This window comes from Chiloscyllium punctatum, chromosome 1, assembly GCF_047496795.1.
Source record: "Chiloscyllium punctatum isolate Juve2018m chromosome 1, sChiPun1.3, whole genome shotgun sequence".
NCBI classification, from domain to species: domain Eukaryota; kingdom Metazoa; phylum Chordata; class Chondrichthyes; order Orectolobiformes; family Hemiscylliidae; genus Chiloscyllium; species Chiloscyllium punctatum.
Window position 1 is genome coordinate 166270479 of NC_092739.1, and position 27102 is coordinate 166297580.

Here is a 27102-nt window from a genome sequence, read left to right on the forward strand (position 1 = left end):
CCCATTGCCACCCTCTCTCTCTCTCCCCCGTTCCCCCTCTCTCTGTCTCTCTTCGTTGCCTCTCTCTCTGTCTCTCCCCATTTCCCCTCTCTCCCTGTCTCTCTCTATTGCCCCTCTCTCTCTCTGTCTCTCCCCATTGCCACCCTCTCTCTCTCTCCCCCGTTCCCCCTCTCTCTGTCTCTCCCCGTTGCCCCTCTCTCACTCTGTCTCTCCCCGTTGCCCCCCCCCCCCCCCCCCCCCCCCCCCCCCCCCCCCCCCCCCCCCCCCCCCCCCCCCCCCCCCCCCCCCCCCCCCCCCCCCCCCCCCCCCCCCCCCCCCCCCCCCCCCCCCCCCCCCCCCCCCCCCCCCCCCCCCCCCCCCCCCCCCCCCCCCCCCCCCCCCCCCCCCCCCCCCCCCCCCCCCCCCCCCCCCTCTCAATCTCTGTCTCTCCCCGTTGCCCCCCTCTCTCTCTCAACCGTTGCCCCCATAGCTCTCCCCGTTGACTCTTTCTCTCCCTGTGGCCCGCTCCCTCTCTCTCTCTCCCATTGTCCCTCTCTCTCTCTGTCTCTCCCCGTTGCGTCCCTCTCTCTCCCCGTTGCCCCTCTCTATCTGTCTCTCCCCGTTGCCCCCCTCTCTCTCTGTCTCTCTCTGTTGCCCCTCTCTGTCCCCGTTGTCCCCCCTCTCTCTGTCTCTCCCCGTTTCCCCCCTCTCTCTCTGTCTCTCCCCGTTTCCCCCCTCTCTCTCTGTCTCTCCCCGTTGCCCGTCCCTCTATCTGTCTCTCCCCGTTGCCCCTCTCTCTCTCTGTCTCTCCCCGTTGCCCCTCTCTCTCTCTGTCTCTCCCCGTTGCCCCTCTCTCTCTGTCTCTCCCCGTTGCCCCTCTCTCTGTGCGTCTCTCCCCATTGCCCCTCTCTCTGTGTGTCTCTCCCCGTTCCCTCTCTCTCTGTCTCTCCTCCTTTCCCCCCTCTCTCTCTCTCTCCTGTTGCCCCCCCCCGTCTCTCCCTGTTGCCCCTTTCTCTCTCTGTCTCTCCCCGTTGCCCCTCTCTCACTCTGTCTCTCCCCGTTGCCCCTCTCTCTCTCTGTCTCTCCCCGTTGCCCCCCTCTGTCTCTCCCCGTTGCCCCTCTCTCTCTGTCTCTCCCTGTCTCTCTCTCTGTTTCTCCCCGTTCCCCCTCTCTCTCTGTCGTTCCCTGTTGCCCTTCTCTCTGTCTCTCCTCCTTTCCCCTCTCTCTCTCTCCCGTTGCCCCCCCGTCTCTCCCCATTGCCCCTCTCTCTCTGTCACTCCCCGTCCCCCCCCTCTCTCTCCTCCTTTACCCCTCTGTCTCTCCCCGTTGCCCCCCCACTCTGTCTCTCCCCATTGCCCTCCTCTCTCTCTGTCTCTCCCAGATCCCCCCTGTCTCTCCCCATTTCCCTCTCCCCCCTGTCTCTCCCCGTTCCCCCTCTCTCTCTCTCCCCTTTGCCCCCCCCACTCTCTCTCTCCCCATTGTCCTCCTCTCTCTCTCTCCCCATTGCCCTCCTCTCTCTCTGTCTCTCCCAGATCCCCCCTGTCTCTCCCCATTTCCCTCTCCCCCCTGTCTCTCCCCGTTCCCCCTCTCTCTCTCTCCCCTTTGCCCCCCCCACTCTCTCTCTCCCCATTGTCCTCCTCTCTCTCTCTCCCCATTGCCCTCCTCTCTCTCTGTCTCTCCCCGTTCCCTCCCCCGTCTCTCCCCGTTCCCCCTCTCTCTCTCTCCCCATTGCCCCCCCACTCTCTCTCTCCCCATTGTCCTCCTCTCTCTCTACCTCTCCCCGTCGCCCCTCTCTCTGTGTCTCTCCCCGTTCCCCCCTGTCTCCCCCCGTTCCCTCCCTGTCTCTCCCCGTTCCCTCCCCCCTGTCTCTCCCCATTCCCCCTCTCTCTCTATCTCTCCCCATTCCTCCCCCCCAAGTCTCTCCCCGTTCCCTCCCCTCTGTCTCTCCCTGTTCCCCCCCGTCTCTCCCCGTTCCATCTCTGTCTCTCCCCGTTCCCTCCCCCGTCTCTCCCCATTCCCCCTCTCTCTCTATCTCTCCCCATTCCTCCCCCCCAGTCTCTCCCCGTTCCCTCCCCTCTGTCTCTCCCCGTTCCCCCCCTGTCTCTCCCCGTTCCATCTCTCTCTCTCCCCGTTCCCTCCCCCCCGTCTCTCCCCATTCCCCCTCTCTCTCTATCTCTCCCCATTCCTCCCCCCCAGTCTCTCCCCATTCCCTCCCCTCTGTCTCTCCCCGTTCCCCCTCTCTATCTCTCCCCGTTCCCCCCCGTCTCTCCCCATTCCTCCCCCCCCGTCTCTCCCCGTTCCCTCTCTGTCTCTCCCCGTTCCCCCTCTCTCTCTATCTCTCCCCATTCCCCCTCTCTCTCTATCTCTCCCCATTCCTCCCCCCCCGTCTCTCCCCATTCCTCCCCCCCCCCAGTCTCTCCCCCCCCCGTCCCCCCCCGTCCCCCCCCCAGCCTCGTGTACCAGTTGATGTGCGATTTCGTATCCGTCTGGGTTCATGGAGGGTAGGAGGTGGATGCGGGTGTTATGAATCAGTTCTACGATGCGAGGCTCTTGCAGCAGGTATTGCTGACACAGGTACTGCATCAGGAGGATCAGGAGATCCCGTCCCAGCACCTCATTCCCGTGCATTCCCGCAACGTAGCGAAACTCCGGCTCTCCTGAAAAATCCAAGCACAGGCCGTCCAGCAGCTACAATTCACAGGGACCTGCGGATAAACTTACCAAAGACAATCCCGACTCGTTCTTACCCAGCTCATGGACTCCTGGTTTGTCAGATATCTCCAGCACGTAGAGTTTGAGACCTCGGTAACTTTTGCCGATGCTGTAAATCCTGGTGATAGATGGGCATTTTCTGTGAACCTCCCTCATCACCTTCAGACACAGGGAGAGAGAGAGAGAGACAAACAACAGGACAATGAGGAACACCATCACCACATTCTCCACCAGATACAAAGCACCAGACCACACCCCCAACACCAAGCCCCTCCCCTGGACACCAAGCCCCTCCCTTGGACAACAAGCCCCTCCCCTGGACAACAAGCCCCTCCCCTAGACACCAAGCCCCTCCCTTGGACACCAAGTCCCTCCCCTGGACAACAAGCCCCTCCCTTGGATACCAAGCCCCTCCCTTGGATACCAAGCCCCTCCCCTGGACACCAAGCCCCTCCATTGGATATCAAGCCCCTCCCCTGGTCACCAAGCCCCTCCATTGGATATCAAGCCCCACCCCTGGACACCAAGCCCCATCCCTGGACACCAAGCCCCTCCCCTGGACACCAAGCCCCTCCCCTAGACACCAAGCCCCTCCCCTGGACACCAAGCCCCTCCCCTAGACACCAAGCCCCTCCCCTGGACACCAAGCCCCTCCCCTGGACACCAAGCCCCTCCATTGGATATCAAGCCCCTCCCCTGGACACCAAGCCCCGCCCCTGGACAACAAGCCCCTCCCCAGACACAAAGCCCCTCCCCTGGATACCAAGCCCCTCCCCTGGACACCAAGCCCCTCCCCTGGACATTGTGAGAAAAGGGGTGAAGTGTTGTTTTTGCAGATATAGAGAAAGCACACAGAAAAGGGGTCCAGCAAGAGAACGATTAACCCTGCAGGTACTTAGGGAAGAGAATCTCTACTGTTCAGTGGATAATTCAGTACTAACTTTAATGTAGAATTATTAAAGAAAATAATTCCTTTTACCATAATGTTTAAAACAACAGTTTAAGTAAAAAGCTAAGATTACTGAAACATACAAGTGAAGCACAAAAAAGATACATTATTAAGGTGTATGTACAAGAATGGAATGTACCTACGGCTAATGAAAGAAGTTACAAAGGGGAACATCGAGCTAAGAGTTTAACCTTATGACAGCACGTGCAAGGGGGAAACTGACAACTTGGAAAGGAAGGGGCAATGGGCGTGGAGCATAGAGGGGTAGAGGTGAAATAGTAAGAGAGATTGGGTCATTAGATTAGATTAGATTAGATTAGATTAGATTACTTACAGTGTGGAAACAGGCCCTTCGGCCCAACAAGTCCACACCGACCCTCCGAAGCGCAACCCACCCAAACCCCTACATCTACCCCTTTTACCTAACACTACGGGTAATTTAGCATGGCCAATTCACCTGACCTGCACATCTTTGGACTGTGGGAGGAAACCGGAGCACCCGGAGGAAACCCACGCAGACACGGGGAGAACGTGCAAACACCACCCACTACCACCGTGCCACCCACTACCACTGTGCCGCCCACTACCACTGTGCCGCCCCCTACCACCGTGCTGCCCACTACCACCGTGCTGCCCACTACCACCGTGCTGCCCACTACCACCGTGCCGCCCACTACCACTGTGCCGCCCACTACCACCGTGCCGCCTACTACCACCGTGCCGCCCACTACCACCGTGCTGCCCACTACCACCGTGCCCCCCACTACCACCGTGCTGCCCACTACCACCGTGCCGCCCACTACCACCGTGCCCCCCACTACCACCGTGCTGCCCACTACCACCGTGCCGCCCACTACCACCGTGCTGCCCACTACCACCGTGCCGCCCACTACCACCGTGCTGCCCACTACCACCGTGCTGCCCACTACCACCGTGCCGCCCACTACCACCGTGCTGCCCACTACCACCGTGCTGCCCACTACCACCGTGCCGCCCACTACCACCGTGCTGCCCACTACCACCGTGCCGCTCACTAGCACCGTGCCACCCACTACCACCGTGCCGCTCACTACCACCGTGCTGCCCACTACCACCGTGCCGCTCAATAGCACCATGCCACCCACTACCACCGTGCCGCCCACTACCACCGTGCTGCCCACTACCACCGTGCTGCCCACTACCACCGTGCTGCCCACTACCACCGTGCCGCTCACTAGCACCGTGCCGCCCACTACCACCGTGCCGCCTACTACCACCGTGCCACCCACTACCACCGTGCCACCCACTACCACCGTGCCGCCCACTACCACCGTGCCACCCACTACCACCGTGCTGCCCACTACCACCGTGCCGCTCACTAGCACCGTGCCACCCACTACCACCATGCCGCCCACTACCACCGTGCTGCCCACTACCACCGTGCTGCCCACTACCACCGTGCCGCTCACTAGCACCGTGCCGCCCACTACCACCGTGCCGCCTACTACCACCGTGCCACCCACTACGACCGTGCCACCCACTACCACCGTGCCACCCACTTCCACCGTGTCACCAACTACCACCGTGCCACCCACTACCACCGTGCCACCCACTACCACCGTGCCGCCCACTACCACCGTGCCCCCCACTACCACCGTGCTGCCCACTACCACCGTGCCGCTCACTAGCACCGTGCCGCCCACTACCACCGTGCCGCCTACTACCACCGTGCCACCCACTATCACCGTGCCACCCACTACCACCGTGCCACCCACTTCCACCGTGCCACCCACTACCTCCGTGCCACCCACTACCACCGTGCCACCCACTTCCACCGTGTCACCAACTACCACCGTGCCGCCTACTACCACCGTGCCACCCACTACCACCGTGCCACCCACTTCCACCGTGCCACCCACTACCACCGTGCCACCCACTACCACCGTGCTGCCCACTACCACCGTGCCGCTCACTAGCACGTGCCGCCCACTACCACCGTGCTGCCTACTACCACCGTGCCGCCCACTACCACCGTGCCACCCACTACCACCGTGCCGCCCACTACCACCGTGCCACCCACTACCACCGTGCTGCCCACTACCACCGTGCCGCTCACTAGCACCGTGCCACCCACTACCACCGTGCCGCCCACTACCACCGTGCTGCCCACTACCACCGTGCTGCCCACTACCACCGTGCCGCTCACTAGCACCGTGCTGCCCACTACCACCGTGCCGCCTACTACCACCGTGCCACCCACTACCACCGTGCCACCCACTACCACCGTGCCACCCACTTCCACCGTGTCACCAACTACCACCATGCCACCCACTACCACCGTGCCACCCACTACCACCGTGCCGCCCACTACCACCGTGCCCCCCACTACCACCGTGCTGCCCACTACCACCGTGCCGCTCACTAGCACCGTGCCGCCCACTACCACCGTGCCGCTTACTACCACCGTGCCACCCACTACCACCGTGCCACCCACTATCACCGTGCCACCCACTACCACCGTGCCACCCACTTCCACCGTGCCACCCACTTCCACCGTGCCACCCACTACCTCCGTGCCACCCACTACCACCGTGCCACCCACTTCCACCATGTCACCAACTACCACCGTGCCGCCTACTACCACCGTGCCACCCACTACCACCGTGCCACCCACTTCCACCGTGCCACCCACTACCACCGTGCCGCCTACTACCACCGTGCCACCCACTACCACCGTGCCACCCACTACCACCGTGCCACCCACTTCCACCGTGTCACCAACTACCACCGTGCCACCCACTACCACCGTGCCACCCACTGCCACCGTGCCGCCCACTACCACCGTGCCCCCCACTACCACCGTGCTGCCCACTACCTCCGTGCCACCCACTACCACCGTGCCACCCACTTCCACCGTGTCACCAACTACCTCCGTGCCACCCACTACCACCGTGCCACCCACTTCCACCGTGTCACCAACTACCACCGTGCCGCCTACTACCACCGTGCCACCCACTTCCACCGTGCCACCCACTACCACCGTGCCACCCACTACCACCGTGCCACCCACTTCCACCGTGCCACCCACTACCACCGTGCCACCCACTACCACCGTGCCACCCACTACCACCGTGCTGCCCACGGAGTCTGGAGAGATGACCTCATTCAGCTCAAAGGGTCAAACTGGACACTAACCTGAGATCTCATTTGCTTCTGTAACTGAGGCCCTGAGTTCGCAATAAATTGTCTTGTTTCCAGCTTTGATGGTCTCGTCAAAATTTTATTGAATTTTGTTTCTAACACAGTGACCCCAGTGATTTCATTACCCCCCTGACAGTGACCCCCAGTGATTTCATTGCCCCCCGACAGTGACCCCAGTGATTTCATTACCCCCCTGACAGTGACCCCCAGTGATTTCATTACCCCCCTGACAGTGACCCCAGTGATTTCATTCCCCCCTGACAGTGACCCCCCAGTGATTTCATTCCCCCCTGACAGTGACCCCAGTGATTTCATTCCCCCCCTGACAGTGACCCCAGTGATTTCATTCCCCCCTGACAGTGGCCCCCAGTGATTTCATTCCCCCCTGACAGTGACCCCAGTGATTTCATTCCCCCCTGACAGTGACCCCCCAGTGATTTAATTACCCCCTGACAGTGACCCCAGTGATTTCATTCCCCCTGACAGTGACCCCAGTGATTTAATTACCCCCTGACAGTGACCCCAGTGATTTCATTGCCCCCCGACAGTGACCCCAGTGATTTCATTCCCCCCTGACAGTGACCCCAGTGATTTCATTCCCCCCTGACAGTGACCCCCCAGTGATTTCATTCCCCTCTGACAGTGACCCCAGTGATTTCATTCCCTCCTGACAGTGACCCCAGTGATTTAATTACCCGCTGACAGTGACCCCAGTGATTTAATTACCCCCCTTACAGTGACCCCAGTGATTTCATTGCCCCCCGACAGTGACCCCAGTGATTTCATTCCCCCCTGACAGTGACCCCCAGTGATTTCATTACCCCCCTGACAGTTACCCCAGTGATTTCATTCCCCCCTGACAGTGACCCCCCAGTGATTTCAATCCCCCCTGACAGTGACCCCAGTGATTTCATTCCCCCCTGACAGTGACCCCAGTGATTTAATTACCCCCTGACAGTGACCCCAGTGATTTCATTCCCCTCTGACAGTGGCCCCAGTGATTTCATTCCCCCCTGACAGTGACCCCCCAGTGATTTCATTCCCCCCCTGACAGTGACCCCAGTGATTTCATTCCCCCCCGACAGTGACCCCAGTGATTTCATTCCCCCCCTGACAGTGACCCCCAGTGATTTCATTACCCCCCTGACAGTGACCCCCGGTGATTTCATTACCCCCCTGACAGTGACCCCAGTGGTTTCATTCCCCCCTGACAGTGACCCCCCAGTGATTTCATTCCCCCCTGACAGTGACCCCAGTGATTTCATTCCCCCCTGACAGTGGCCCCAGTGATTTCATTCCCCCCTGACAGTGACCCCAGTGATTTCATCCCCCCCTGACAGTGACCCCAGTGATTTCATTCCCCCCTGACAGTGACCCCAGTGATTTCATTGCCCCGCCCGACAGTGACCCCAGTGATTTCATTCCCCCTGACAGTGACCCCAGTGATTTCATTCCCTCCTGACAGTGACCCCAGTGATTTAATTACCCTCTGACAGTGACCCCAGTGATTTCATTGCCCCCCCCCGACAGTGACCCCAGTGATTTAATTGTCTCTCTGACAGTGACCCCAGTGATTTCATTGCCCCCCCCCGACAGTGACCCCAGTGATTTCATTAACCCCCCGACACTGACCCCAGTGATTTAATTGTCTCTCTGACAGTGACCCCAGTGATTTCATTGCCCCCCCCCGACAGTGACCCCAGTGATTTAATTGTCTCTCTGACAGTGACCCCAGTGATTTCATTGCCCCCCCCCCGACAGTGACCCCAGTGATTTCATTAACCCCCCGACACTGACCCCAGTGATTTCATTACCCCCTGACAGTGACCCCAGTGATTTCATTGCCCTCGACAGTGACCCCAGTGATTTCATTGCCCCCCCCGACAGTGACCTCCAGTGATTTCAGTAACTCCCTGACAGTGACCCCAGTGATTTCATTACCCCCTGACAGTGACCCCAGTGAGTTAACTCCCTGACAGTGACCCCAGTGATTTCATTACCCCCTGATAGTGACACCCAGTGATTTCATTACCCCCTGAGAGTGACCCCCAGTGATTCCATTCTCCCCTGACAGTGGCCCCAGTGATTTCATTACCCCCCTGGCAGTGACCCCAGTGATTTCATTATCCCCCTGACAGTGACCCCAGTGATTTTATTGTCCCCTGACAGTGACCCCAGTGATTTCATTACCCCCTGACAGTGACCCCAGTGATTCCATTCTCCCCTGACAGTGGCCCCAGTGATTTCATTACCTCCCTGGCAGTGACCCCAGTGATTTCATTACCCCCTGACAGTGACCCCAGTGATTCCATTCTCCCCTGACAGTGGCCCCAGTGATTTCATTACCCCCCTGGCAGTGACCCCAGTGATTTCATTACCCCCTGACAGTGACCCCAGTAATTCCATTCTCCCCTGACAGTGGCCCCAGTGATTTCATTACCCCCTGACAGCGTCCCCAGTGAGTTAACTCCCTGACAGTGACCCCAGTGATTTCATTACCCCCTGGCAGTGACCCCAGTGATTTCATTACCCCCTGACAGTGACCCCAGTGATTCCATTCTCCCCTGACAGTGGCCCCAGTGATTTCATTACCCCCCTGGCAGTGACCCCAGTGATTTCATTACCCCCCTGACAGTGACCCCAGTGATTTCATTATCCCCCTGACAGTGACCCCAGTGATTTCATTGTCCCCTGACAGTGACCCCAACGATTTCATTGCCCCCTGACAGTGACCCCAGTGATTTCAATACCCCCCTGACAGTGGCCCCAGTGATTTCATTCCCCCCTGACAGTGACCCCAGTGATTTCATTATCCCCCCTGACAGTGACCCCAGTGATTTAATTACCCCCTGACTGTGACCCCCAGTGATTTCATTACCCCCCTGACAGTGACCACAGTGTTTTCATTGCCCCCCCGATAGTGACCCCAGTGATTTAGTTGCCCCCTGACAGTGATCCCCAGTGATTTAATTTCCCCTGGCAGTGACCCCAGTGATTTCATTACCCCCTGACAGTGACCCCCAGTGATTTCATTACACCCCTGGCAGTGACCCCAGTGATTTCATTGCCCCCTGACAGTGACCCCAATGATTTCATTACCTCCCTGACAGTGACCCCCAGTGATTTCATTACCCCCCTGGCAGTGACCCCAGTGATTTCATTGCCCCCTGACAGTGACCCCAATGATTTCATTACCTCCCTGACAGTGACCCCCAGTGATTTCATTGCCCCCCCCCCCAACAGTGACCCCAGTGCTTTCATTACCCCCCCGGCAGTGACCCCAGTGATTTCATTAACTCCCTGACAGTGACCCCAGTAATTTCATTGCCCACTGACAGTGACCCGTGATTTTATTATCCCCTGACAGTGACCCCAGTGATTTCATTATCCCCTGGCAGTGACCCCAGTGATTTCATTACCCCCCTGACAGTGACCCCAGTGATTTCATTACCCCCTGACAGTGACCCCAGTGATTTCATTACCCCCCTGACAGTGACCCCAGTGATTTTATTATCCCCTGGCAGTGACCCCAGTGATTTCATTGTCCCCCTGACAGTGACCCCAGTGATTTCATTGTCCCCCTGACAGTGACCCCAGTGATTTCATTATCCCCTGACAGTGACCCCAGTGATTTCATTACCCCCCTGACAGTGACCCCAGTGATTTTATTACCCACTGACAGTGACCCGTGATTTCATTGTCCCCCTGACAGTGACCCCAGTGATTTCATTATCCCCTGACAGTGACCCCAGTGATTTCATTATCCCCGACAGTGACCCCAGTGACTTCATTACCGCCTGACAGTGGCCCCCAGTGATTTCATTGTTCCCCTGACAGTGGCCCCAGTGATTTCATTGCCCCCTGACAGTGACCCCAGTGATTTCATTGCCCCCCCCCCAACAGTGACCCCAGTGCTTTCATTACCCCCCCTGGCAGTGACCCCAGTGATTTCATTAACTCCCTGACAGTGACCCCAGTAATTTCATTGCCCACTGACAGTGACCCGTGATTTTATTATCCCCTGACAGTGACCCCAGTGATTTCATTATCCCCTGGCAGTGACCCCAGTGATTTCATTACCCCCCTGACAGTGACCCCAGTGATTTCATTACCCCCTGACAGTGACCCCAGTGATTTCATTACCCCCCTGACAGTGACCCCAGTGATTTTATTATCCCCTGGCAGTGACCCCAGTGATTTCATTGTCCCCCTGACAGTGACCCCAGTGATTTCATTGTCCCCCTGACAGTGACCCCAGTGATTTCATTATCCCCTGACAGTGACCCCAGTGTTTTCATTACCCCACTGACAGTGACCCCAGTGATTTTATTACCCACTGACAGTGACCCGTGATTTCATTGTCCCCCTGACAGTGACCCCAGTGATTTCATTATCCCCTGACAGTGACCCCAGTGATTTCATTATCCCCGACAGTGACCCCAGTGACTTCATTACCGCCTGACAGTGGCCCCCAGTGATTTCATTGTTCCCCTGACAGTGGCCCCAGTGATTTCATTATCCCCTGACAGTGACCCCAGTGATTTCATTATCCCCGACAGTGACCCCAGTGACTTCATTACCCCCTGACAGTGGCCCCCAGTGATTTCATTACCCCCCTGACAGTGACCCCAGTGATTCCATTACCCCCCTGACAGTGACCCCAGTGATTTCATTACCCCCTGACAGTGACCCCAGTGATTTTATTACACCCTGACAGTGACCCCAGTGATTTCATTACCCCCCTGACAGTGACCCCAGTGATTTTATTACGCCCTGACAGTGACCCCAGTGATTTTATTACGCCCTGACAGTGACCCCAGTGATTTCATTAACTCCCTGACAGTGACCCCAGTAATTTCATTGCCCCCTGACAGTGACCCGTGATTTCATTATCCCCTGACAGTGACCCCAGTGATTTCATTATCCCCTGGCAGTGACCCCAGTGATTTCATTGTCCCCCTGACAGTGACCCCAGTGATTTCATTATCCCCTGACAGTGACCCCAGTGATTTCATTACCCCCTGACAGTGACCCCAGTGATTTCATTATCCCCTGACAGGGACCCCAGTGATTTCATTACCCCGGCGACAGTGACCCCAGTGATTTCATTATCCCCTGACAATGACCCCATTGATTTCATTACCCCCCTGACAGTGACCCCCAGTGATTTCATTACCCCCTGACAGTGACCCCAGTGATTTCATTACCCCCCTGACAGTGACCCCAGTGATTTCATTGCCCCCTGACAGTGACCCCGGTGATTTCATTATCCCCTGACAGGGACCCCAGTGATTTCATTGCCCCCTGACAGTGACCCGTGATTTCATTATCCCCTGACAGTGACCCCAGTGATTTCATTATCCCCTGGCAGTGACCCCAGTGATTTCATTGTCCCCCTGACAGTGACCCCAGTGATTTCATTATCCCCTGACAGTGACCCCAGTGATTTCATTACCCCCTGACAGTGACCCCAGTGATTTCATTATCCCCTGACAGGGACCCCAGTGATTTCATTACCCCGGCGACAGTGACCCCAGTGATTTCATTATCCCCTGACAATGACCCCATTGATTTCATTACCCCCCTGACAGTGACCCCCAGTGATTTCATTACCCCCTGACAGTGACCCCAGTGATTTCATTACCCCCCTGACAGTGACCCCAGTGATTTCATTGCCCCCTGACAGTGACCCCGGTGATTTCATTATCCCCTGACAGGGACCCCAGTGATTTCATTACCCCCGCGACAGTGACCCCAGTGATTTTATTACCCCCTGACAGTGACCCCAGTGATTTCATTAACTCCCTGACAGCGACCCCAGTGATTTCATTGCCCCCTGACAGTGACCCATGATTTCATTATCCCCTGACAGTGACCCCAGTGATTTCATTATCCCCTGGCAGTGACCCCAGTGATTTCATTGTCCCCCTGACAGTGACCCCAGTGATTTCATTATCCCCTGACAGTGACCCCAGTGATTTCATTATCCCACTGACAGTGACCCCAGTGATTTTATTACCCCCTGACAGTGACCCATGATTTCATTGTCCCCGACTGTGACCCCAGTGATTTCATTATCCCCTGACAGTGACCCCAGTGATTTCATTGTCCCCCCTGACAGTGACCCCAGTGATTTCATTATCCCCTGACAGTGACCCCAGTGATTTCATTATCCCCTGACAGTGACCCCAGTGACTTCATTACCCCCTGACAGTGGCCCCCAGTGATTTCATTACCCCCCTGACAGTGACCCCAGTGATTTCATTACCCCCTGACAGTGACCCCAGTGATTTCATTCCCCCCTGACAGTGACCCCAGTGATTTCATTACCCCCTGACAGTGACCCCATTGATTTCATTATCCCCTGACAGGGACCCCAGTGATTTCATTACCCCCGCGACAGTGACCCCAGTGATTTCATTATCCCCTGACAATGACCCCATTGATTTCATTACCCCCTGACAGTGACCCCCAGTGATTTCATTACCCCCTGACAGTGACCCCAGTGATTTCATTACCCCCCTGACAGTGACCCCAGTGATTTCATTACCCCCTGACACTGACCCCAGTGATTTCATTACCCCCCGAGAGTGATCCCCATTGATTTCATAACCCCCTGACAGTGACCCCAGTGATTTCATTACCCCCTGACAGTGACCCCAGTGATTTCATTATCCCCTGACACTGACCCCAGTGATTTCATTACCCCTCTGACAGTGACCCCAGTGATTTCATTACCCCCTGACACTGACCCCAGTGATTTCATTAACCCATGACACTGACCCCAGTGATTTCATTACCCCCCTGGCAGTGACCCAGGGATTTCATTGCCACGCCCCCGCCCACCCCCCGACACTAACCCCTCCAAGGATGATGCAGCCAGACAGTGATCTACCCCCCCAGATGGTCCCCGTATCCCCACACGGTCACCCCCAGGGTCTTACCTGTCTCAGCTCCTGATAATTGTGGTGTTTAAAATCCAAGTCATCGGAACTTGTCACCTCCTGCTTCCAATAGAAGAAATTATTTGGATCTAGGGGAGTGGTTAAAAAAAATCAGTGAGAGGGTCTTTTGTATAGGGAGAGACAGGGAAGGTGGGAGAGAGACAGAGGGAAGGTGGGAGAGAGACAGAGGGAAGGTGGGAGAGAGACTGAGGGAAGTTGGGAGAGAGACAGAGGGAAGTTGGGAGAGAGACAGAGGGACAGTGGGAGAGAGAGGGAAGGTGGGAGAGAGACAGATGGAAGGTGGGAGAGAGACAGAGGGAAGGTGGGAGAGAGACAGAGGGAAGGTGGGAGAGAGACAGAGGGAAGTTGGGAGAGAGACAGAGGGAAGGTGGGAGAGAGACAGAGGGAAGGTGGGTGAGAGACAGAAGGAAGGTGGGAGAGAGACAGACGGAAGATGGGAGAGACAGAGGGAAGTGGAAAAGAGACAGAGGGAAGGTGGGAAAGACAGAGGGACAGTGGGAGAGAGACAGAGGGAAGGTGGGTGAGAGACAGAGGGATGGTGGGTGAGAGACAGAGGGACAGTGGGAGAGAGACAGAGGGAAGGTGGCAGAGAGACAGAGGGACAGTGGGAGAGAGACAGAGGGAAGGCGGGAGAGACAGAGGGACAGTGGGAGAGACAGAGGGAAGGTGGGAGAGACAGAGGGACAGTGGGAGAGAGACAGAGGGAAGGTGGGTGAGAGACAGAGGGAAGGTGGGAGAGAGACTGAGGGACTGTGGGAGAGAGACAGAGGGAAGGTGGGAGAGAGACAGAGGGAAGGTGGGAGAGAGACAGAGGGAAGTTGGGAGAGAGACAGAGGGAAGTTGGGAGAGAGACAGAGGGACAGTGGGAGAGAGAGGGAAGGTGGGAGAGAGACAGATGGAAGGTGGGAGAGAGACAGAGGGAAGGTGGGAGAGAGACAGAGGGAAGGTGGGAGAGAGACAGAGGGAAGTTGGGAGAGAGACAGAGGGAAGGTGGGAGAGAGACAGAGGGAAGGTGGGTGAGAGACAGAAGGAAGGTGGGAGAGAGACAGACGGAAGATGGGAGAGACAGAGGGAAGTGGAAAAGAGACAGAGGGAAGGTGGGAAAGACAGAGGGACAGTGGGAGAGAGACAGAGGGAAGGTGGGTGAGAGACAGAGGGATGGTGGGTGAGAGACAGAGGGACAGTGGGAGAGAGACAGAGGGATGATGGGTGAGAGACAGAGGGACGGTGAGAGAGACAGAGGGACAGTGGGAGAGAGACAGAGGGAAGGTGGGAGAGAGACAGAGGGAAGGTGGGAGAGACAGAGGGAAGTGGAAAAGAGACAGAGGGAAGGTGGGAGAGACAGAGGGACAGTGGGAGAGACAGAGGGAAGGTGGGAGAGAGACAGTGGGAGAGAAAGAGGGAAGGTGGGAGAGAGACAGAGGGAAGGTGGGAGAGACAGAGGGACAGTGGGAGAGAGACAGAGGGACAGTGGGAGAGAGGGGGACAGTGGGAGAGAGACAGACGGACAGTGGGAGAGAGACAGAGGGAAGGTGGGAGAGAGACAGAGGGACAGTGGGAGAGAGACAGAGGGAAGGCGGGAGAGACAGAGGGACAGTGGGAGAGACAGAGGGAAGGTGGGAGAGACAGAGGGACAGTGGGAGAGAGACAGAGGGAAGGTGGGAGAGAGAGAGGGAAGGTGGGAGAGAGACAGAGGGGAAGGTGGGAGAGACAGAGGGACAGTGGGAGAGAGACAGAGGGAAGCTGGGAGAGAGACAGAGGAACAGTGGGAGAGAGGGGGACAGTGGGAGAGAGACAGACGGACAGTGGGAGAGAGACAGAGGGAAGGTGGGCAAGAGACAGAGGGAAGGTGGGAGAGAGACAGAGGGACAGTGGGAGAGAGACAGAGGGACAGTGGGAGAGAGACAGAGGGAAGATGGGAGAGAGACAGAGGGAAGGTGGGAGAGAGACAGAGGGAAGGTGGGAGAGAGACAGAGGGAAGGTGGGAGAGACAGAGGGAAGGTGGGAGAGAGACAGAGGGAAGGTGGGAGAGAGACAGAGGGAAGTTGGGAGAGAGACAGAGGGAAGTTGGGAGAGAGACAGAGGGAAGGTGGGAGAGAGACAGAGGGAAGGTGGGAGAGAGACTGAGGGACTGTGGGAGAGACAGAGGGAAGGTGGGAGAGAGACAGAGGGAAGGTGGGAGAAACAGAGGGAAGGTGGGAGAGAGACAGAGGGAAGATGGGAGAGAGACAGAGGGAAGGTGGGAGAGACAGAGGGAAGGTGGGAGAGAGACAGAGGGAAGGTGGGAGAGAGACAGAGGGAAGTTGGGAGAGAGACAGAGGGAAGTTGGGAGAGAGACAGAGGGACAGTGGGAGAGAGAGGGAAGGTGGGAGAGAGACAGATGGAAGGTGGGAGAGAGACAGAGGGAAGGTGGGAGAGAGACAGAGGGAAGTTGGGAGAGAGACAGAGGGAAGGTGGGAGAGAGACAGACGGAAGATGGGAGAGACAGAGGGAAGTGGAAAAGAGACAGAGGGAAGGTGGGAAAGACAGAGGGACAGTGGGAGAGAGACAGAGGGAAGGTGGGTGAGAGACAGAGGGACGGTGAGAGAGACAGAGGGACAGTGGGAGAGAGACAGAGGGAAGATGGGAGAGAGACAGAGGGAAGGTGGGTGAGAGACAGAGGGATGGTGGGTGAGAGACAGAGGGACAGTGGGAGAGAGACAGAGGGATGGTGGGTGAGAGACAGAGGGACGGTGAGAGAGACAGAGGGACAGTGGGAGAGAGACAGAGGGAAGGTGGGAGAGAGACAGAGGGAAGGTGGGAGAGACAGAGGGAAGTGGAGAAGAGACAGAGGGAAGGTGGGAGAGACAGAGGGACAGTGGGAGAGACAGAGGGAAGGTGGGAGAGAGACAGTGGGAGAGAAAGAGGGAAGGTGGGAGAGAGACAGAGGGAAGGTGGGAGAGACAGAGGGACAGTGGGAGAGAGACAGAGGGACAGTGGGAGAGAGGGGGACAGTGGGAGAGAGACAGACGGACAGTGGGAGAGAGACAGAGGGAAGGTGGCAGAGAGACAGAGGGACAGTGGGAGAGAGACAGAGGGAAGGCGGGAGAGACAGAGGGACAGTGGGAGAGACAGAGGGAAGGTGGGAGAGACAGAGGGAAGGTGGGAGAGAGACAGTGGGAGAGACAGAGGGAAGGTGGGAGAGAGACAGAGGGAAGGTGGGAGAGAGGGGGACAGTGGGAGAGAGACAGACGGACAGTGGGAGAGAGACAGAGGGAAGGTGGGAGAGAGACAGAGGGACAGTGGGAGAGAGACAGAGGGAAGGCGGGCGAGACAGAGGGACAGTGGGAGAGACAGAGGGAAGGTGGGAGAGACAGAGGGACAGTGGGAGAGAGACAGAGGGAAGGTGGGAGAGAGAGAGGGAAGGTGGGAGAGAGACAGAGGGGAAGGTGGGAGAGACAGAGGGACAGTGGGAGAGAGACAGAGGGAAGCTGGGAGAGAGACAGAGGGACAGTGGGAGAGAGGGGGACAGTGGGAGAGAGACAGAGGGAAGGTGGGAGAGAGACAGAGGGAAGGTGGGAGAGAGACAGAGGGACAGTGGGAGAGAGACAGAGGGACAGTGGGAGAGAGACAGACGGACAGTGGGAGAGACAGAGGGAAGGTGGCAGAGAGACAGAGTGACAGTGGGAGAGAGATAGAGGGAAGGTGGCAGAGAGACAGAGTGACAGTGGGAGAGAGATAGAGGGAAGGTGGGAGAGAGACAGAGGGACAGTGGGGGAGAGACAGAGGGAAGGTGGAAGAGAGACAGAGGGACAGTGGGAGAGAGACAGAGGGAAGGTGGGAGAGACAGAGGGAAGTGGAAAAGAGACAAGAGGGAAGGTGGGAGAGAGACAGAGGGATGGTGGGAGAGAGACAGAGGGACAGTGGGAGAGAGACAGTGGGACAGTGGGAGAGAGACAGAGGGAAGGTGGGAGAGAGACAGGTGGAAGGCGGGAGAGACAGGGGGAAGGTGGGAGAGACAGACGGAAGTGGAAAAGAGACAAGAGGGAAGGTGGGAGAGAGACAGAGGGACGGTGAAAGTGACAGAGGGAAGGTGGCAGAGAGACAGGGGGACAGTGGGAGAGAGACAGAGGGACAGGGGGAGAGAGACAGAGGGACAGTAGGAGAGAGACAGAGTGACAGTGGGAGAGAGACAGAGGGAAGCTGGGAGAGAGACAGAGGGACAGTGGGAGAGAGACAGAGGGACAGTAGGAGAGAGACAGAGGGACAGTAGGAGAGAGACAGAGTGACAGTGGGAGAGACAGAGGGAAGGTGGGAAAGAGACAGAGGGACGGTGGGAGAGAGACAGAGGGACAGTGGGAGAGAGACAGAGGGAAGCTGGGAGAGAGACAGAGGGACAGTGGGAGAGAGACAGAGGGACAGTGGGAGAGAGGGGGACAGTGGGAGAGAGACAGACGGACAGTGGGAGAGACAGAGGGAAGGTGGCAGAGAGACAGCGGGACAGTGGGAGAGAGACGGAGGGACAGTGGGAGAGAGACAGAGGGAAGGTGGGAGAGAGACAGAGGGAAGGTGGGTGAGAGACAGAGGGACAGTGGGAGAGAGACAGAGGGAAGGTGGGAGAGAGACAGAGGGACAGTGGGAGAGAGGGGGACTGTGGGAGAGAGACAGACGGACAGTGGGAGAGACAGAGGGAAGGTGGCAGAGAGACAGAGGGACAGTGGGAGAGAGACAGACGGACAGTGGGAGAGAGGGGGACAGTGGGAGAGAGACAGACGGACAGTGGGAGAGACAGAGGGAAGGTGGCAGAGAGACAGAACGACAGTGGGAGCGAGACAGAGGGAAGGTGGGAGAGAGACAGAGGGAAGGTGGGAGAGACAGAGGGAAGTGGAAAAGAGACAAAAGGGAAGGGGGGAGAGACAGAGGGACAGTGGGAGAGACAGAGGGACGGTGGGAGAGAGACAGAGGGACGGTGGGAGAGAGTCAGAGGGAAGCTGGGAGAGAGACAGAGCGACAGTGGGAGAGAGACAGAGGGAAGGTGGGAGAGACAGAGGGACGGTGGGAGACAGAGGGACAGTGGGAGAGAGAGAAGGACAGTGGGAGAGAGACAGAGGGAAGGTGGGGGAGAGACAGAGGGAAGGTGGGAGAGACAGAGGGAAGTGGAAAAGAGACAAGAGAGAAGGTGGGACAGACAGAGGGACAGTGGGAGAGACAGAGGAAAGGTGGGAGTGACAGAGGGAAGGTGGGAGAGAGTCAGAGGGAAGGTGGGAGAGACAGAGGGACAGTGGGAGAGAGACAGGGGGACAGTGGGAGAGACAGAGGGAAGGTGGGAGAGACAGAGGGACAGTGGGAGAGAGACAGAGGGAAGGCGGGAGAGACAGAGTGAAGGTGGGAGAGAGACAGAGGGACGGTGAGAGAGACTGTGGGAAGGTGGCGGAGAGACAGAGGGACAGTGGGACAGAGACAGAGGGACGGTGGGAGAGAGACAGAGGGAAGCTGGGAGAGAGACAGAGCGACAGTGGGAGAGAGACAGAGGGAAGGTGGGAGAGACAGAGGGACGGTGGGAGAGAGACAGAGGGAAGCTGGGAGAGAGACAGAGGGACAGTTGGAGAGAGGCAGAGGGACAGTGGGAGAGACAGAGGGAAGGTGGGTGAGAGACAGTGGGACAGTGGGAGAGAGACAGAGGGAAGGTGTGAGAGAGACAGAGGGACAGTGGGAGAGAGACAGAGGGAAGCTGGGAGAGAGACAGAGGGACAGTGGGAGAGAGACAGACGGACAGTGGGAGAGACAGAGGGAAGGTGGCAGAGAGACAGAGGGACAGTGGGAGAGAGACAGAGGGAAGGTGGGAGAGAGACAGAGGGAAGGTGGGTGAGAGACAGAGGGACGGTGGGAGAGAGACAGAGGGAAGGTGGGAGAGAGACAGAGGGACAGTGGGAGAGAGACAGGGGGAACAGTGGGAGAGACAGAGGGAAGGTGGGAGAGACAGAGGGACAGTGGGAGAGAGACAGACGGACAGTGAGAGAGAGACAGAGGGAAGGTGGGAGAGAGACAGAGGGACAGTGGGAGAGAGGGGGACAGTGGGAGAGAGACAGACGGACAGTGGGAGAGACAGAGGGAAGGTGGCAGAGAGACAGAGGGACGGTGGGAGAGAGACAGAGGGAAGGTGGGAGAGAGACAGAGGGACAGTGGGAGAGAGACAGAGGGAAGGTGGGAGAGAGACAGAGGGACAGTGGGAGAGAGACAGAGGGAAGGTGGGAGAGAGGGGGACAGTGGGAGAGAGACAGACGGACAGTGAGAGAGACAGAGGGAAGGTGGCAGAGAGACAGAGGGACAGTGGGAGAGAGACAGACGGACAGTGAGAGAGAGACAGAGGGAAGCTGGGAGAGAGACAGAGGGACAGTGGGAGAGAGGGGGACAGTTGGAGAGAGACAGACGGACAGTGGGAGAGACAGAGGGAAGGTGGCAGAGAGACAGAACGACAGTGGGAGAGAGACAGAGGGAAGGTGGGAGAGAGACAGAGGGAAGGTGGGAGAGACAGAGGGAAGTGGAAAAGAGACAAGAGGGAAGGGGGGAGAGACAGAGGGACAGTGGGAGAGACAGAGGGACGGTGGGAGAGAGACAGAGGGACGGTGGGAGAGAGACAGAGGGACGGTGGGAGAGAGACAGAGCGACAGTGGGAGAGAGACAGAGGGAAGGTGGGAGAGACAGAGGGACGGTGGGAGAGAGACAGAGGGACAGTGGGAGAGAGACAGAGGGACAGTGGGAGAGAGACAGAGGGACAGTTGGAGAGAGGCAGAAGCACAGTGGGAGAGAGACAGAGGGAAGGTGGGAGAGACAGAAGGAAGTGGAAGAGAAACAGAGGGAAGGTGGGAGAGACAGAGGGACGGTGGGAGAGAGACAGAGGGAAGGTGGGAGAGAGACAGAGGGATGATGGGAGAGAGACAGAGGGAAGGTGGGAGAGAGTCAGAGCGAAGGTGGGAGAGAGACAGAGGGATGATGGGAGAGAGACAGAGGGACAGTGGGAGAGAGACAGAGGGACGGTGGGAGAGAGACAGAGGGACAGTGGGAGAGAGACAGAGGGATGGTGGGAGAGAGACAGAGGGAAGGTGGGAGAGAGACAGAGGGAAGGTGGGAGAGAGACAGGGGGAAGGTGGGAGAGAGACAGGGGCAAGGTGGGTGAGAGACAGAGGGACGGTGGGAGAGAGACAGAGGGAAGGTGGGAGAGAGACAGAGGGACAGTGGGAGAGAGACAGGGGGACAGTGGGAGAGACAGAGGGAAGGTGGGAGAGACAGAGGGACAGTGGGAGAGAGACAGACGGACAGTGAGAGAGAGACAGAGGGAAGGTGGGAGAGACAGAGGGACAGTGGGAGAGAGACAGAGGGAAGGTGGGAGAGAGAGAGGGAAGGTGGGAGAGAGACAGAGGGGAAGGTGGGAGAGACAGAGGGACAGTGGGAGAGAGACAGAGGGAAGCTGGGAGAGAGACAGAGGGACAGTGGGAGAGAGGGGGACAGTGGGAGAGAGACATACGGACAGTGGGAGAGAGACAGAGGGAAGGTGGGAGAGAGACAGAGGGAAGGTGGGAGAGAGACAGAGGGACAGTGGGAGAGAGACAGAGGGACAGTGGGAGAGAGACAGACGGACAGTGGGAGAGACAGAGGGAAGGTGGCAGAGAGACAGAGTGACAGTGGGAGAGAGATAGAGGGAAGGTGGCAGAGAGACAGAGTGACAGTGGGAGAGAGATAGAGGGAAGGTGGGAGAGAGACAGAGGGACAGTGGGGGAGAGACAGAGGGAAGGTGGGAGAGAGACAGAGGGACAGTGGGAGAGAGACAGAGGGAAGGTGGGAGAGACAGAGGGAAGTGGAAAAGAGACAAGAGGGAAGGTGGGAGAGAGACAGAGGGATGGTGGGAGAGAGACAGAGGGACAGTGGGAGAGAGACAGTGGGACAGTGGGAGAGAGACAGAGGGAAGGTGGGAGAGAGACAGGTGGAAGGCGGGAGAGACAGGGGGAAGGTGGGAGAGACAGACGGAAGTGGAAAAGAGACAAGAGGGAAGGTGGGAGAGAGACAGAGGGACGGTGAAAGAGACAGAGGGAAGGTGGCAGAGAGACAGGGGGACAGTGGGAGAGAGACAGAGGGACAGGGGGAGAGAGACAGAGGGACAGTAGGAGAGAGACAGAGTGACAGTGGGAGAGAGACAGAGGGAAGGTGGGAGAGAGACAGAGGGAAGCTGGGAGAGAGATAGAGGGACAGTGGGAGAGAGACAGAGGGACAGTAGGAGAGAGACAGAGGGACAGTAGGAGAGAGACAGAGTGACAGTGGGAGAGACAGAGGGAAGGTGGGAGAGAGACAGAGGGACGGTGGGAGAGAGACAGAGGGACAGTGGGAGAGAGACAGAGGGAAGCTGGGAGAGAGACAGAGGGACAGTGGGAGAGAGACAGAGGGACAGTGGGAGAGAGGGGGACAGTGGGAGAGAGACAGACGGACAGTGGGAGAGACAGAGAGAAGGTGGCAGAGAGACAGCGGGACAGTGGGAGAGAGACAGAGGGACAGTGGGAGAGAGACAGAGGGAAGGTGGGAGAGAGACAGAGGGAAGGTGGGTGAGAGACAGAGGGACAGTGGGAGAGAGACAGAGGGAAGGTGGGAGAGAGACAGAGGGACAGTGGGAGAGAGGGGGACTGTGGGAGAGAGACAGACGGACAGTGGGAGAGACAGAGGGAAGGTGGCAGAGAGACAGAGGGACAGTGGGAGAGAGACAGACGGACAGTGAGAGAGAGACAGAGGGAAGCTGGGAGAGAGACAGAGGGACAGTGGGAGAGAGGGGGACAGTGGGAGAGAGACAGACGGACAGTGGGAGAGACAGAGGGAAGGTGGCAGAGAGACAGAACGACAGTGGGAGCGAGACAGAGGGAAGGTGGGAGAGAGACAGAGGGAAGGTGGGAGAGACAGAGGGAAGTGGAAAAGAGACAAAAGGGAAGGGGGGAGAGACAGAGGGACAGTGGGAGAGACAGAGGGACGGTGGGAGAGAGACAGAGGGACGGTGGGAGAGAGTCAGAGGGAAGCTGGGAGAGAGACAGAGCGACAGTGGGAGAGAGACAGAGGGAAGGTGGGAGAGACAGAGGGACGGTGGGAGACAGAGGGACAGTGGGAGAGAGAGAAGGACAGTGGGAGAGAGACAGAGGGAAGGTGGGGGAGAGACAGAGGGAAGGTGGGACAGACAGAGGGACAGTGGGAGAGACAGAGGAAAGGTGGGAGTGACAGAGGGAAGGTGGGAGAGAGTCAGAGGGAAGGTGGGAGAGACAGAGGGACAGTGGGAGAGAGACAGGGGGACAGTGGGAGAGACAGAGGGAAGGTGGGAGAGACAGAGGGACAGTGGGAGAGAGACAGAGGGAAGGTGGGAGAGACAGAGTGAAGGTGGGAGAGAGACAGAGGGACGGTGAGAGAGACTGTGGGAAGGTGGCGGAGAGACAGAGGGACAGTGGGACAGAGACAGAGGGACGGTGGGAGAGAGACAGAGGGAAGCTGGGAGAGAGACAGAGCGACAGTGGGAGAGAGACAGAGGGAAGGTGGGAGAGACAGAGGGACGGTGGGAGAGAGACAGAGGGAAGCTGGGAGAGAGACAGAGGGACAGTTGGAGAGAGGCAGAGGGACAGTGGGAGAGACAGAGGGAAGGTGGGTGAGAGACAGTGGGACAGTGGGAGAGAGACAGAGGGAAGGTGTGAGAGAGACAGAGGGACAGTGGGAGAGAGACAGAGGGAAGCTGGGAGAGAGACAGAGGGACAGTGGGAGAGAGACAGACGGACAGTGGGAGAGACAGAGGGAAGGTGGCAGAGAGACAGAGGGACAGTGGGAGAGAGACAGAGGGAAGGTGGGAGAGAGACAGAGGGAAGGTGGGTGAGAGACAGAGGGACGGTGGGAGAGAGACAGAGGGAAGGTGGGAGAGAGACAGAGGGACAGTGGGAGAGAGACAGGGGGAACAGTGGGAGAGACAGAGGGAAGGTGGGAGAGACAGAGGGACAGTGGGAGAGAGACAGATGGACAGTGAGAGAGAGACAGAGGGAAGGTGGGAGAGAGACAGAGGGACAGTGGGAGAGAGGGGGACAGTGGGAGAGAGACAGACGGACAGTGGGAGAGACAGAGGGAAGGTGGCAGAGAGACAGAGGGACGGTGGGAGAGAGACAGAGGGAAGGTGGGAGAGAGACAGAGGGAAGGTGGGAGAGAGACAGGGGGAAGGTGGGAGAGAGACAGGGGCAAGGTGGGTGAGAGACAGAGGGACGGTGGGAGAGAGACAGAGGGAAGGTGGGAGAGAGACAGAGGGACAGTGGGAGAGAGACAGGGGGACAGTGGGAGAGACAGAGGGAAGGTGGGAGAGACAGAGGGACAGTGGGAGAGAGACAGACGGACAGTGAGAGAGAGACAGAGGGAAGGTGGGAGAGACAGAGGGACAGTGGGAGAGAGACAGAGGGAAGGTGGGAGAGAGAGAGGGAAGGTGGGAGAGAGACAGAGGGGAAGGTGGGAGAGACAGAGGGACAGTGGGAGAGAGACAGAGGGAAGCTGGGAGAGAGACAGAGGGACAGTGGGAGAGAGGGGGACAGTGGGAGAGAGACATACGGACAGTGGGAGAGAGACAGAGGGAAGGTGGGAGAGAGACAGAGGGAAGGTGGGAGAGAGACAGAGGGACAGTGGGAGAGAGACAGAGGGACAGTGGGAGAGAGACAGACGGACAGTGGGAGAGACAGAGGGAAGGTGGCAGAGAGACAGAGTGACAGTGGGAGAGAGATAGAGGGAAGGTGGCAGAGAGACAGAGTGACAGTGGGAGAGAGATAGAGGGAAGGTGGGAGAGAGACAGAGGGACAGTGGGGGAGAGACAGAGGGAAGGTGGGAGAGAGACAGAGGGACAGTGGGAGAGAGACAGAGGGAAGGTGGGAGAGACAGAGGGAAGTGGAAAAGAGACAAGAGGGAAGGTGGGAGAGAGACAGAGGGATGGTGGGAGAGAGACAGAGGGACAGTGGGAGAGAGACAGTGGGACAGTGGGAGAGAGACAGAGGGAAGGTGGGAGAGAGACAGGTGGAAGGCGGGAGAGACAGGGGGAAGGTGGGAGAGACAGACGGAAGTGGAAAAGAGACAAGAGGGAAGGTGGGAGAGAGACAGAGGGACGGTGAAAGAGACAGAGGGAAGGTGGCAGAGAGACAGGGGGACAGTGGGAGAGAGACAGAGGGACAGGGGGAGAGAGACAGAGGGACAGTAGGAGAGAGACAGAGTGACAGTGGGAGAGAGACAGAGGGAAGGTGGGAGAGAGACAGAGGGAAGCTGGGAGAGAGATAGAGGGACAGTGGGAGAGAGACAGAGGGACAGTAGGAGAGAGACAGAGGGACAGTAGGAGAGAGACAGAGTGACAGTGGGAGAGACAGAGGGAAGGTGGGAGAGAGACAGAGGGACGGTGGGAGAGAGACAGAGGGACAGTGGGAGAGAGACAGAGGGAAGCTGGGAGAGAGACAGAGGGACAGTGGGAGAGAGACAGAGGGACAGTGGGAGAGAGGGGGACAGTGGGAGAGAGACAGACGGACAGTGGGAGAGACAGAGAGAAGGTGGCAGAGAGACAGCGGGACAGTGGGAGAGAGACAGAGGGACAGTGGGAGAGAGACAGAGGGAAGGTGGGAGAGAGACAGAGGGAAGGTGGGTGAGAGACAGAGGGACAGTGGGAGAGAGACAGAGGGAAGGTGGGAGAGAGACAGAGGGACAGTGGGAGAGAGGGGGACTGTGGGAGAGAGACAGACGGACAGTGGGAGAGACAGAGGGAAGGTGGCAGAGAGACAGAGGGACAGTGGGAGAGAGACAGACGGACAGTGAGAGAGAGACAGAGGGAAGCTGGGAGAGAGACAGAGGGACAGTGGGAGAGAGGGGGACAGTGGGAGAGAGACAGACGGACAGTGGGAGAGACAGAGGGAAGGTGGCAGAGAGACAGAACGACAGTGGGAGCGAGACAGAGGGAAGGTGGGAGAGAGACAGAGGGAAGGTGGGAGAGACAGAGGGAAGTGGAAAAGAGACAAAAGGGAAGGGGGGAGAGACAGAGGGACAGTGGGAGAGACAGAGGGACGGTGGGAGAGAGACAGAGGGACGGTGGGAGAGAGTCAGAGGGAAGCTGGGAGAGAGACAGAGCGACAGTGGGAGAGAGACAGAGGGAAGGTGGGAGAGACAGAGGGACGGTGGGAGACAGAGGGACAGTGGGAGAGAGAGAAGGACAGTGGGAGAGAGACAGAGGGAAGGTGGGGGAGAGACAGAGGGAAGGTGGGACAGACAGAGGGACAGTGGGAGAGACAGAGGAAAGGTGGGAGTGACAGAGGGAAGGTGGGAGAGAGTCAGAGGGAAGGTGGGAGAGACAGAGGGACAGTGGGAGAGAGACAGGGGGACAGTGGGAGAGACAGAGGGAAGGTGGGAGAGACAGAGGGACAGTGGGAGAGAGACAGAGGGAAGGTGGGAGAGACAGAGTGAAGGTGGGAGAGAGACAGAGGGACGGTGAGAGAGACTGTGGGAAGGTGGCGGAGAGACAGAGGGACAGTGGGACAGAGACAGAGGGACGGTGGGAGAGAGACAGAGGGAAGCTGGGAGAGAGACAGAGCGACAGTGGGAGAGAGACAGAGGGAAGGTGGGAGAGACAGAGGGACGGTGGGAGAGAGACAGAGGGAAGCTGGGAGAGAGACAGAGGGACAGTTGGAGAGAGGCAGAGGGACAGTGGGAGAGACAGAGGGAAGGTGGGTGAGAGACAGTGGGACAGTGGGAGAGAGACAGAGGGAAGGTGTGAGAGAGACAGAGGGACAGTGGGAGAGAGACAGAGGGAAGCTGGGAGAGAGACAGAGGGACAGTGGGAGAGAGACAGACGGACAGTGGGAGAGACAGAGGGAAGGTGGCAGAGAGACAGAGGGACAGTGGGAGAGAGACAGAGGGAAGGTGGGAGAGAGACAGAGGGAAGGTGGGTGAGAGACAGAGGGACGGTGGGAGAGAGACAGAGGGAAGGTGGGAGAGAGACAGAGGGACAGTGGGAGAGAGACAGGGGGAACAGTGGGAGAGACAGAGGGAAGGTGGGAGAGACAGAGGGACAGTGGGAGAGAGACAGATGGACAGTGAGAGAGAGACAGAGGGAAGGTGGGAGAGAGACAGAGGGACAGTGGGAGAGAGGGGGACAGTGGGAGAGAGACAGACGGACAGTGGGAGAGACAGAGGGAAGGTGGCAGAGAGACAGAGGGACGGTGGGAGAGAGACAGAGGGAAGGTGGGAGAGAGACAGAGGGACAGTGGGAGAGAGACAGAGGGAAGGTGGGAGAGAGACAGAGGGACAGTGGGAGAG

General features: G+C 58.2%; 1 protein-coding gene across 1 annotated transcript in view; it reads right to left on the reverse strand.

The window, feature by feature from the left end:
- Positions 1–450: 450 nt before the first annotated feature.
- The window catches only part of LOC140480623 (probable carboxypeptidase X1), a 32847-nt gene continuing 6195 nt past the window's right edge, over positions 451–27102 (reverse strand). The window contains exons 2-5 of the mRNA XM_072575752.1: positions 13765–13853; positions 2727–2850; positions 2440–2636; positions 451–471 (exon numbers count right to left, since the gene is read on the reverse strand). Of these exons, the coding sequence (XP_072431853.1) occupies positions 451–471; positions 2440–2636; positions 2727–2847 (339 nt within the window). The 5' untranslated portion in view covers positions 2848–2850; positions 13765–13853. The remainder of the gene's footprint in view (positions 472–2439; positions 2637–2726; positions 2851–13764; positions 13854–27102) is intronic.